Raw genomic sequence first — 12,924 nt, forward strand, 5'->3', positions numbered from 1 at the left:
AAGTAGTTCACTGTTGTTGCCATTTTGGATTGGGAGCAGAGGAATCTGCCTTTTACTTAGTTAGACCATTGGCCCATCTAGCTCTGTATTCTCTACCCTGACTGGCAGCAGCTCAGGTTGAGGTCTCTCCCAGCCCTCCCTGGAGATGCCGGGGATTGAACCCCAGGACCTTCTGCATGCTGGGCAGATGCTTCACCACTGAGTTACGATTTTTTCCATTAAAGAAACTAAAGTTGAAAGATGGTGGCTTCCATGTAAGGGGCCTCATACTTTTGCATGGAGGTAGCTGCTGACTTCAGTGCATCTTAAACTTCTGATAGCCTCTGTGGACTTGGAAGGTAAAGTAGAGTAACTCAGTAACTCACCTCACAGGATACCCTTACATCTCCAAGGAGAAGGAATGCTCGCAGTAATTTCTGTTTTCTGTTTCTCTTCCCACTCTCAATGTTATTGTTGGATTCAATGACAGGGATTCACACACACCCTACACTTCAGTTTTAATAATAATAATAATAATAATAATAATAATAATAATAATAATAAATTTTATTTATATCCCGCCCTCCCCAGCTGAAGCCGGGCTCAGGGCGGCTAACAACAATAAAATAGTGCAACATTCTAAAAACATTTCATTATAAAAATTAATTAAAATCAGATTGATGGCAACCATTAAGCTAAAGTTCTGTGAAGATTGCCAAAGGAGGGAGTCAGGCTGCGCCCTGACCAAAGGCCTGGTGGAACAGCTCTGTCTTGCAGGCCCTGCGGAAAGTCCCCCTGTCTTGTCAAGTCCCGCAGGGCCCTAGTCTCTTGTGACAGAGCGTTCCACCAGATTGGAGCCGCAGCCGAAAAAGCCCTGGCTCTAGTTGAGGCCAGCCTAACCTCTCTGTAGCCTGGGGCCTTCAGGGTGTTTTTATTTGAAGACCGTAAGTTCCTCTGTGGGACATACCAGGAGAGGCGGTCCCGTAGGTACAAGGGTCCTAAGCCGTATAGGGCTTTAAAGGTTAAAACCAGCGCCTTGAACCTGATCCTGTACTCCACCGGGAGCCAGTGCAGCTGGTATAGCACCAGAACACTTACCCAGAACAATGAGTGAGCATCTTAGTTGCAACTGCAGGAGAGCCTAATGAATATCTCTCCCATTGTCCAGCCTTCCTCTGTACCTAATCATGGAGGGGACTGTCGTTCCTGAGCAGTGGCAAGTCTTCCATACTCCCTCTCATTCCTATTTGCTGCAGCACAATATACTATCCCTGTATCGGCTGAGAAGTGGGGCTCATCCTCTTTGTAATGGTTTGGAGCAGAGTGGCCTAATTCTCCAAGGCACAGTTTGTCCCCTTGTAGCACACTAATTTGGGGGTCTCCTTGCCAAGACACTTGGTTGAGTTGGCGGGGTTCTGTGCAAGGATGTCTGCTTCACCTGACCGATTGGCATTGCCCTTTGCACTTCCCCTAGCTGTGAAATGTGTGCCCAAACTGTGACTTTCTTGATCCCAACAGATATACCCAATTCTGTTCCTAGAGATGTCACGTCAGCACTAAACAGTAATTCTCCGCTTCGACTTGTAAGTACCTTTACAAACTTTCTAAATGCTTTGCCGTTCCAACATTCATCCATTTGAGTGGCTGGTTTGTTCATTCTCCTTTTAGCAAATGAGCTTGAGACCATGGGGACCTGGGTTCAAATTCCCACTTAGACTCAAAACTCGCTGGGTGGCCTTGAGCCAACTGCTTTCTCTCTCAGCGAGGAGAGCCATGTACATTGTCCTGAGCTTCTTGGAGGGTCGTTGGGATAAAAATGTAGTGACAATGAGGATGATGGAATGCTTTTTTAAAAAAACAGTTTTGTTCCTTCCGGCAGATGAATGGGCCTACAAGCTTGTTTGGGTCCGAGAACTACATTGGGATTTCCAGCCCAGGTCGAAATGACTATTCTAGCGTGTTTGGCAGTGGACCCCCTAGTATACCTGTGTCGACAACGCCCTCCCTAGTTGCAAGAAATCCCCTGGAAAACACACATGAGCTAAGACAAGCCTGCCAGTCATGCTTTATCAAAAAGGGTAAGGAGCAAAAGCAGTTGATGACTTAACTTGGGGGGCGGGGGGGGGGAGAGCTGAAGCAACCAGAGCAGGAGTCTGTATCAATGCTTTTCTGCTTCTCTTGACTAGGATAAGGACTAAAATACTTGATAGATGGACGATGGCTTGCAACTGTTCCCATCACCTTAGCTTACCTTTTTATTGCTTGTTCGGATCCTAAAAGCATCCTTAAAGTACCTGCTGTGAACAGACAATATAATTTAACCACTTCTGTGCACTGGCAACCCTGAAGAGCATCACTTTTTACTTACATAATTTATACCAGCCTTCTCTATATGCTGGGCGGAGGTGTTTGTTCGCCCCAGAACATTGGTATCACTTTAACTTACTGCGTTCCATCATACCTCTCCTCCCTTTCGACTGTTGCCCATAGGCTGGCCTTCACCAAAGCGAGGTTTAACGTTTTTCCCTCCAATGTCCTGAGACATAGATTCTCAAAGGGCCAAGACCCCGCCACGTGCGAATGTGATAAGGTGACGCCGGAGTCGCTCCAGCACATTATGTTCACCTGCCCCTTGTTCAAGGTGCCACGGGCAAATTTGTTGGGATCAATCATACAGAAACTAGAGGGTACCCCACCAAAATTCCACCTTGCCCAAATCTTGCAGGATAAGGATACCCACACGACCCTGAAAGTGGCTAGGTTCCTGGTCGCTGTCCTTACCCAAAAGCGTTGCCAAGGAGCACCGCAAGCTAATTAAGGCGTAGTATGCCATTCCATCTTATAGTATTTTATTGTTATAGTAGTGTTTTAGCGGCTGTTTTTTCCCACGTGCACAAGCTGTTATTTATGTCTTGCTTTTATCTGTATGGGCCTACGGCCGTAATAAATTATTATTATTATTATTACCAGCCTTTTCCAACCTGGTGACCCTCAGACGTTGTTGGGATGCAGCTCCCATTACAGTGCTGACTTGAGCCGATGGGAGTTGTAGTCCAACAACATCTGTAGTCCAACAACATCTGCAGGTGAAAGCCAATTTATACTGTGCACCTTCATCATAAGTTTATGTTCTCAGGGTGACTAACAGTAGCCCCAAACAAAAAAAGTACAAATTTAAAATTTTCTTCAATCAGACTAGGCTACTTTGGTCAGAGTGAATTAAATTCGGTTTATGATACTTGTCCTCCCTATGAATAATAATCATTTTTTGGTTTAAAATAATTTAATCTTATAACCATTCTGCCAAAAGCTCTAATCTAGACTTTTTCAAGATGCTGATGGTGCCTAAGAACTTTGCCTTCTCCTATGAATCAGTAGTGCAATGTGTCCTTTTTAAAGCTTTTTTTTATACCTCAGTCTGATGGATTAGTAGTCAAGATCCTTACGATTTGTTGTTGTTTTTTTATAAAATATTTATTAGAATTTTACAACAAACATAGGTTCAAAGAACCAAGAAAACTATACCAAAGATTACACATAAACACAGATTACACAAAAAAAGAAAAAATAAATAAGAAAAACACCAAAAAGAGGACCTAAAAGAGAAAAAGGAAAATACAAAATACAAAAAACAGCTGGCTGGAAAAAGGAAAAAAAAAGTTTAAAAAAGAAAAAATCCATTTTTCAATATCTTTAGGCTCATTTACTTATTTCCTTGACCTCCTCACACCTCCCCTTTTTGTATTCCTGTTTACAAAATCCTTTCAGCAAATCCTTACCCTCTTTCATTTATCTTTGCTCTGTATCTTAACCTATTATAACTATATATTTCCATCCATATAACGACCTATATTTGCATATTCTTATTAACCTTATGACCAAAACCACTTATTTCCATTCCAACATCATTTTAACATTCATTAATTTTACATCATTTCTGCAAATAGTCTTTAAATTTCTTCCAATCTTCTTCCACCAACTCTTCTCCCTGGTCTCGGATTCTGCCAGTCATTTCCGCCAATTCCATATAGTCCATCACCTTCATCTGCCACTCTTCCAGGGTGGGTAGATCTTGTGTCTTCCAATACTTCCAATAAGTATTCTTGCTGCTATTGTTGCATACATAAAGAAAGTTCTATCCTTCTTTAGCACCAATTGGCCGACTATGCCCAGGAGGAAGGCCTCTGGTTCAAGATCCTTACGATTTGACACTTCCTCCCCTTGGACACAACAGTTCCTTCCCTCCTGTCCTGGTGTTGGGCAAACACCCAACTGTAGTTTGCTGCCATCAGTCTATGGTTTGAAAGAGGGATTTCTGTGCCAAAGAGGAAAATTTCTGAGCCGAGGAGGATGAGATCCCAAAGCTCTTGACAGCTCATGCATGTTTAATGCTAAACCCTGGCGTGACATGGTGTACGAGCTACCCTTTGTGCTTTGTGGGTTGGGGAGAATCCAAAAACAGGAGCCTTGCAAAAGCGCAGCTATTGATCTAGCTTTCTAGGATGCAAGTTAAAAGCTGAGCTGAGGTTGGTCGCCTTCCGGTTTGGCCTCCTTCAGTTCTACAGTTAATGGCTGTGAATAATAAGACAGACTTTTTAAACCCTCCCTGTTGTTTTCTTCTAGGTCCAAAAGTATTGGATTATACTTACCTTCCCAGTCTAGAGCACATGTGTAAGAAGGATATCTTAGTAGGTAGAATAAAGAACTCTGAAGATAAATCATGGAAGAAAATTAGGCCAAGGCCAACAAAAACACAATATGTGGGACCGTATTATATATGTAAAGGTGAGGATTTTCCCTTGTAGGTATATGCATTTTAAGCTCATTCATTTGTAGCCCATTTCTTTCCTGAAGACTATTATGTGGGTAGCAGTATTTCCGCCATTATTTCTGTGACAGCCCCTGCAAATTGATGTGGTTATTTCCACTTCTCAAAAGCAAAACTGAAGCTAGGAGCTAGCCAATTGCCTGCATAAGAAAAGCCTGCTAGATCAGGCCAATGGCCCCATCCAGTTCAGCTTCCTGTTCTCCCGGTGGCCACCAGATGTTTATGAGAAATGCACAGGCAGGACTTGCGCATGAGAGCCCTCTCTCCTCCAGCAGCTTCCAGGAACGTATTCAGAAAAATTACTGCCTCCAGGTATGGAGGCAGAGCACAGCTACTCTCATATCCGTTTCTTTGGGGGGCTAAAGAAAAGCTGGCTTATCACTGTCTGGCTGCTTCTGAAATTAGGGGTGTGGTTAGGCGTGGGTGAGAATTCAGGTGTGACATCCAGCCATTTCATAAGGTGAACATAACCCCTTTCTGTAATTTTAAAGGTAAAGGTAAAGGACCCCTGACAGTTAAGTCCAGTTGTGAACGACTGGGGTTGCGGCGCTCATCTCACTTTACTGGCCGAGGGAGCCGGCATTTGTCCACAGACAGTTTTTCCTGGTCATGTGGCCAGCATGACTAAGCCACTTCTGGCGAAACCAGAGCAGCGCACGAAAATGCCGTTTACCTTCCCGCCAGAGCGGTACCTATTTATCTACTTGCACTGGCGTGCTTTCGAACTGCTAGGTTGGCAGGAGCTGGGACCGAGCAACGGGAGCTCACGCCGTCATGGGGATTCGAACCGCTGACCTTCTGATCAGCAAGCCCTAGGCTCAGTGGTTTAGACCACAGTGCCACCTGCGCTGTAACTTTACTCTGGCCAAAACAAGATGTGGGGCTGGGCAGGAAATACAGAAAGAAATCCCCCCTCCCTGTTTCCATCCAGTGGTCCAGAATGAAGCAGAGGCTGTACAGCCATGAGTGAGGGTGAAAGGGGGGTCGATGCTGCGTAAAGGCTTTCCAAGCTCACTTTAGTGTCCTGTTGTTTTCCAGATGTTGCTGCTGAAGAAGAGTGCAGATATCCTGGCCATTGCACCTTTGCTTACTGCCAAGAAGAAATAGATGTGTGGACTCTGGAACGCAAAGGGGCCTTCAGTCGCGAAGCTCTCTTTGAAGGCAGTGGAGAGATCAGGTTGACCGTGTCCCGACTCCTGCAGGAACATCACGGGCAGTTCATGTTTCTTTGTGAGGTGCGTATCGACAAACGTTAAGCAGAACCAGGCAAAGGAATTTCATGCAGCACAGTGGTGCTGTGTCAGCACTGAGGGATCTCCCCCCCCCCTCAGGGGCCTAATTAGAATCTGCAGGGGTCCTAATTTGGCCTCAGGCCATTCCCCCACCCAACCCATGTCCACCTGCCCCATATCATCTGTGAGACCAGGCATAGTCCAGGTAAAGACGAAGCTGCAAAGGGGCTCTCGTTGTGTGCCTTTTAAACCTGGTGCCTAATTCAATCCCCACTGAGCTTGGCTGTAGGAATCTACCTTTTGCACCTCTGCTTAAACTTGGGCCCAGGCTGCAAAAGAAGAAATTGAAAAATCCAGAGCATGCTTCGAATGTGCCTCCGATTCTTTCTTTTCAAGGTGGGTCACCTAATGTCTTGGCAGCCTCAGGTGATTAAGAGTTCGATTGCCCTACCTGCCTATCAAAATGTCCCCCAGTGGGTCCTCTTCCCCAGCCCTGTGCTAGGTGAACTTCCAGGAATAATTAGGTTTTTGAAGTGGAATGTCCTGACTTACACCTCTAGTCCCCACTTTTAGTAGTTAAGACCACCTTGTTAGGCTTTGTAGAAGTTGGAGCTGCAATGCAGTGTAGTTTGGGTCTCCTTAGGTGGTTGGGTTTTTTAAAGATGCTTTTTTTTACTTCTGCAAGCTTCCAGGGTTCTCTAGAGCCTGCTCATTCCTCCCTCCAGTTCTTCAATGGCTTCAGTCCCATTGGCACTCACTACCTGAGTTTGCTGAGAGCCACTGTGGTGTAGTGGTTCAGAGCGGTGGACTCGTAATCTGGTGAACTGGGTCCGCTTCCCCGCTCCTCCACATGCAGCTGCTGGGTGACCTTGGGCTAGTCACACGTCTCTGAAGTCTCTCAGCCCCACTCACCTCCCAGAGTGTTTGTTGTGGGGGAGGAAGGGAAAGGAGATTGAGACACCTTAGGGTAGTGATAAAGCGGGATATCAAATCCAAAGTCGTTGTTGTCGTCTTCTGATAGCAGGCAGGTGCCTTTCCCCCTCTTGTTATAAAGCACTTTGTTTTTGTTTTTCAGAAATGTTTTGAGCATAAACCAAGAATAATAAGCAAAAACAAGGACAATGCCTCTTACTGCTCTCACCCTGCTAAGCACGAATTTGAAGACAACAAGTAGGTCGATAATCCCTATATCTTGTCTCTCCTGAATTTTAAAATATATCTCTCTGTGTATTATAGATGCATGTGTGTGTTCTAGTTTCCCTTAACTTAAATAAATTGTGTGGACTGTAGCTCTGCTTTGCATCCAAAAGGTCCTTGTTCAAATCCCCAGAGATATCTCTCGCCCGGTTTGGGCTGGGAGAGAGCCCTGCCTGAAACCCTGGATAGCTGCTGCCAGTCAGTGTAGACAGTACTGAGCAAGATGGGCCAGTGGTCTGACTATAAGGCAGCTTCCTATGCCCCTATCTGGGTCTTCCTCCATGCATAACTAGATTGTTTCAGCCATAGCAACAGCACAACGTTTCTTTATACGTGGCAGTCAGATTGAATTCAGGAGCCATTGTGGGTCTGCTGCATTTCATCACATAAATACAGTGTGCTGTTGAAAAACAACTGCATTTAGGTTCTAAATCCTACCCATTTTTATTTCGAGGCGTGTTTAGTTCCCCCGGTGGTTGGCTCGTGGCCCTCTAACATCTTGTGTTGATTCGAGCTTTCCTTGGATTCCGTGGGAACAGGGGTGATTTCTGTCAGCTGTATAGGTGGATCGTAGTGTTACAGACCTGGAACACATGTTAGATGTTTCCCCAATCAGGTGAGCCTGAAGCAGGGGTTATGGGGAGGAGGCTGTGGCTCAGTGGTAGAGCAGCTGCTCTGCATGCCAGCCTCAATCCTTGGCATCCCTAGCTAAAATAAAGGCTCATGGTAGCTGGTGATGGGGAGGGCCTCTGCTGAGAGAGCTCCTGCCCATCTGGGACTGGGCTTGGTGGACCAAATACTCTGGTCTGCTTCCTAGAATCCTGAATCAAATGATACAACAGGACCAGGAGTAGTATAGTGACTAGGCTACAGATCAGGAAGCCCCCATCTGAAAAGTCTCCTTTGCCATAAATGCACAAGGTGTCCTTAAGGAAGCTGCCCAGGCCCAAGGATCTTGTCTTGCTATGCAAAGCCCTTGAACAATGTGGGTTCAGGGTCCCTTGAGGACTGCCTGAGCCACTGTGTCCCAACTCAGTCACTGAGATCATCTGGAGGGGTGCTGTTGGCCTCGGCCGGGCACCAGACATTTAGCATAGCCAGTTCCACGCTGTAGAAGACTCTTCCACAAGAGATTTGGCAGAGATATCCTTGCTTTTGACCAGGGGTCAGCAAACTTTTACAGCAACTTTTACTGTCCCTCAGACCTTGTGAGGGGCTGGACTACATTTTAGGGGGGGGAATGAATTCCTATGTTTCACAGATAACCCAGAGATGCATTTAAATAAAAGGACACATTCTACTCACGTAAAAACATGCTGATTCCCGGAACGTCCGCAGGCTGGATTTAGAAGGTGATTGGGCCAGATCTGGCCCCTGGGCCTTAGTTTGCCTAACCATGCTTTTGACTATCATGTGTCTCCTGGAGATTATTTTTTATGCTGGCAGGCCCGTGCAGTTGTCTCAAATTCTCTTTGAGTGGCTAGTCATTTTAGTGATTGTTTCTTGCTGCCTTAATGCATTCCCCTCCCCCTGTATTGTGCCCTAATATTTTATGTGTGGGTGGTATATAATTATTCCTATGAATGAGTAAATGCTAAGTAGGATTAATTGTTCTAAAGTAGGTGTGGGGAACCTTTAACTCTCCAGGTGTTGCTCTAGCAAGCATGACTGATAGCCAGGGATGATGGGAGCCATGGCACAGCAACCTCTGGAGGACCAAAGGCTCCCACACCTGGTGTGTATTATTGATTAAAGCAAATTTAATCAAGTTCGGCTTGGTTAAGGTGATGGGTTTTGCAGGTTCTGCAACATTGCAAGAGGAAACCGTGGTAGACTGTTTATTTAAATTGGAGCATATAAACCTCTTTCTGGTGTTGGTGGCTTAAATATTCATTGCCTAAACCAAAAATCTTTTGAAGCAGCTTTTCCGAAACTTTCTTTTACTGACACTCACCTTTTTTAAAACAACAACTAGGTGCCTTGTCCACATTCTGCAGGAAACGACAGTAAAGTATTCTAAGATACGACCTTTTCACGCTCAATGTCAGCTAGATTTGTGCCGGCATGAAGTTCGTTATGGCTGTTCACGGGATGACGAGTGTTTCTATGCTCACAGTCTTGTAGAACTCCAAGTGTGGATAATGCAGAGTAAGACAGGTAAGTCTGGTGCAATAATGGGTGCTAAAAACATATTTGTGCATGGTCAGAGTTCATTTTTACAGACTGCGTAACCCCTCTGGAACTTGAGAGAGGTCTTCCCACTCCAACTCCCGGGTGATGTAAAACACGACACACCTTCCTGACAATGAGAACGGGTGCATTGCAGCTACATCCCTTAAATATGTGTCTGTGAAGTGTAACTGCATTTCAGCAAGAAGTAGGCAAGAGCAAAGTCTTGCTGCATGTTTTTAGTGGTTCTGCTTTTGTGTTTTTAAACTGCAGTCATGCGCACAATTACTTGGGAGTTAGCCCTGCTGAACATAGTGTGGCATATTTCTATTCTGAATACACATGCATAGGCTTGTGTTATTAGTCAGTAAGGTTTTCTGATTAATGAACATTCCAGAGCACATTTCCTTGCTAAGACTCAACTAATGCCAGTGCCTTCTGCAGACATCCTTGCCAGATTTCAGGTGTGCCCTGATACCTGTAAACATTCTCCAAACCGATTGTGCTCAAGCAGAAGAGCTTTCTTAAAATGATTCAGTCTCTTATAAGGTTAATGTCTATTCAAAATCGACTGCTTGTGGAAAGCTACGCTTAACCTGGGAGTAAAACAATGCATGCAGGTTGTTCTGCACATCGGATATGGCAACATCTTTATATTACTGTTTTAAACTTTCTTAAAAAAAGAAAATGTCAATCGGTAATACTGAAATGTTCATAAAATATCAGCCTTGGAGGTCTCGGTAGTGCTTGTGCAATCGTTAGCAACATCAAAATTGCCTAAAATGCATGTTTCCCTCACCACAGGTATTTCTCATGAGGCTATTGTTCAAGAATCAAAAAAATATTGGCAGGCTATGGAGTCTAATGCACATGGAGCACAGGTATTTTTCTCAGATTGCCCCAAGCAGCACACTGGCTTATGAAAATCAAGGGATTGGAGTCAGGGATTGGGATGCAAAAGTTTGGGTTCAATTCTTTACATTTCTAGTTGAAAAAGAATCAGATAGCAGGAACTGGAGAACTATCCTTCTCTGCCTGAAATCCTGGAAAGTCCATACTGGGATAGATGGACAAATGTCACAAACTTCTTAGGCCAGGCTTCCTCAGCCTTGGCCCTCTAGATGTTTTGAGACTACGATTCCCAGCATCCCTGACCACTGGTCCTGCTAGCTAGGGGTCATGGGCGTTGTAGGCCAAAAACATCTGGAGGGACGGGGTTGAGGAAGCCTGACTTAGGCAGCTTCCTGGGTACAGAGTTTCCCTCGTCACCCCTTTCCTAATCTTCCCTGGTGCAGAAGAGCCACTCTGAAGTAGATGTTAATTTTCCAGGCAGCGTTGGTACAGGAAAAGACAGTCTTACAGTTATCTCCTTTCTTCTTGGATGCTTATGGGGTGTTGGACTGTTTTTGCAAACCTAAACGGTCTTGCTTTTTGTTTCGTTTCCAGGTTCTCAGCAGCCAAGTGAAGCACGGATCTCTGAATCTGAAAATGAAGTTTGTGTGTGCACAGTGCTGGAGAAATGGCCAAGTTAGTGAGCCAGACAAAAACAAGAAATACTGTAGCGCAAAGGCAAGGCATCCGTAAGTCACATGTTTCCCCTCTGCCCCACGAAGTTGCTGAGGTTGGATGCTTGTTGGAATGCCCTTGGGGTAGTTGCGGGCCGGGAATCACTAGGTTGGGACTTAAGTCTTTTAGGTAGGATTTCGGGATACATTTTGCCTTGTTGCAGAACGTGACAGTGATGCTGTCCTTACCAGATAAAAACTTCCACTCACCAGCTAAGCTGGAGAGTTGCCAGTATTAAAACTGTAACATACAGACCCAGTTCACATGTAACATCAAGCCCAAACAGTGGCTTAGCATGAACATGCAGTTCCTTGAGCCTAGATTATGGCTGTTTTGCGTCTCCTCTGGTGCCTGCTGGTTCAGTGTGCTGTGTGAACCCTGGGCTAATGGTTTGTCTTAGTGCAGATAAAACATGAGCTAAACCAAGGTATCCTTGTTTTATTTAAAAAAATAAAGCTTTTATGAAGAACAACAGCCTTTTGTTTGAGTTCCTGGACCTGTTAACCTTGACTGCACCCTAAAAGCAGGCCAGGCATCACAATCTGCTCAAGAGTCTCAAGGTGGAATCTGGGAGAAGACCTTTAAATGAATCTTTGTTAAGTGTAACCTGCATAGAACTCAGCTAGGTCTGTCTCAATCCTTTTGCCCTAAACACAGGTTCTTTGGTTTGTGCCAGTTCCTCTTTGCAGAGGCATGAGCGTAGAAATTTCTTTAGTGGGAGGCTGGGCCTCTGGACACACTTCGTTCACTCACCAAAAGGGAACTTGAAGCTGTTTGATCCTATGACGTTTGCGGCGCTTGATGTAAACCAGGGATGGGAACCTTTGTCCCTGCAGATGTTGCTGGATTACAACTCTCATCATCCCAGGCAATTGACTATGCTGTCTGGGGCTGATGGGAATTGAACAATGTCTGGGAAACCAATTCCTCATCCCTTGTGTAAACAAAAGCATGTATTATAGAGCTGGTCTTCAACTGGTGGGTTGCAGCCTGATCCACGGTGGGTCACGATAGCAGCACCTTGCAAATATACGATAAAATATTAGGAAATGGGTCCCCCCAAATGAATGTTTGGTTTAAAAGTGGGTCCTGGGTCTGCAAAGGTTGAAGATAGCTGTACTGTAGGAACTGTTTGGGTCTAAAGTCCTGGTGTGAGTTTCCTTCTGCCACAGCCATGCTGTGCAATTTCAGTTTTCCCCCTGATTAGCCTTGTCCTTTTACAGATGGACCAAAGATCGCCGGGTGATGCTGGTGATGTCGAACGAGCGTAAGAAGTGGAATACGATTCGCCCGCTTCCTACAAAGAAGCAAGTGCCTTTGCAGTTTGATGTGAGCATGTCTTTAAAATCTGGGCTTGGCTTTTGTGTGTTCCTCATAGTGCTAGCATTACTCGTTTGGAGACAGAAAACCCAAAGTTGGTTCTTTTACACAATCTGTGGGAAGAAGTTGATCTTGTACTTTTGTGTTAAAATGTTCCATGGCTGTAAGCATTAAGAATAAAATAGAATGCTGGACTGCGAAGGTCATGCCAAGAATTTTCATCCTTCCTTTCCTCCAAGAAGCTCAGGGGGATATACAAGGGGTGAGGTGTGTCCCATTTTATCTTTACAACAACACTGTGAGGTTGGAGTCTGGAGCCAGGTCATTCCAACCAGCTTCATGGCCAAGTGGGCGGTTGAACCCAGGTTTCCCCAAAGCTTAACATTTTTTTTAACCCCTTCGCTGCACTTGCTGTCTGCAGAAAGTGAACTGGAAGATTCCAGACATTACTTTATGTTAAGGTTGCTCTGTTGATTTTCTAAAAATCAGTAAAAAGAATGGGCACACTCCACCAAACTCAGGTGTTCCTCCAGTACCAATTTATGCAAATAGGTGTTGCACCTAGTATCATCTTCTGCAAACTGTAAGTGTGTGTGTGTGTGTGTGTGTGTGTCTGAGAGAGAGAGAGAGAGA

General features: G+C 45.0%; 1 protein-coding gene across 2 annotated transcripts in view; it reads left to right on the top strand.

Annotated features, from left to right (window-relative positions):
- Positions 1 to 12,924, top strand: part of ZC3H7A (zinc finger CCCH-type containing 7A) — a 32,967-nt gene that overhangs the window by 15,067 nt on the left and 4,976 nt on the right. For both annotated transcript variants that reach the window (XM_082199657.1, XM_082199658.1), the window contains 9 exons: positions 1,498 to 1,562; positions 1,859 to 2,057; positions 4,603 to 4,764; positions 5,846 to 6,042; positions 7,115 to 7,209; positions 9,212 to 9,393; positions 10,210 to 10,286; positions 10,852 to 10,985; positions 12,195 to 12,300. In XM_082199657.1, the coding sequence (XP_082055783.1) occupies positions 1,498 to 1,562; positions 1,859 to 2,057; positions 4,603 to 4,764; positions 5,846 to 6,042; positions 7,115 to 7,209; positions 9,212 to 9,393; positions 10,210 to 10,286; positions 10,852 to 10,985; positions 12,195 to 12,300 (1,217 nt within the window). The remainder of the gene's footprint in view (positions 1 to 1,497; positions 1,563 to 1,858; positions 2,058 to 4,602; positions 4,765 to 5,845; positions 6,043 to 7,114; positions 7,210 to 9,211; positions 9,394 to 10,209; positions 10,287 to 10,851; positions 10,986 to 12,194; positions 12,301 to 12,924) is intronic.

This window comes from Podarcis vaucheri (assembly GCF_965113315.1).
Source record: "Podarcis vaucheri genome assembly, chromosome: 14".
In the NCBI taxonomy this organism is placed as follows: Eukaryota; Metazoa; Chordata; class Lepidosauria; order Squamata; family Lacertidae; genus Podarcis; species Podarcis vaucheri.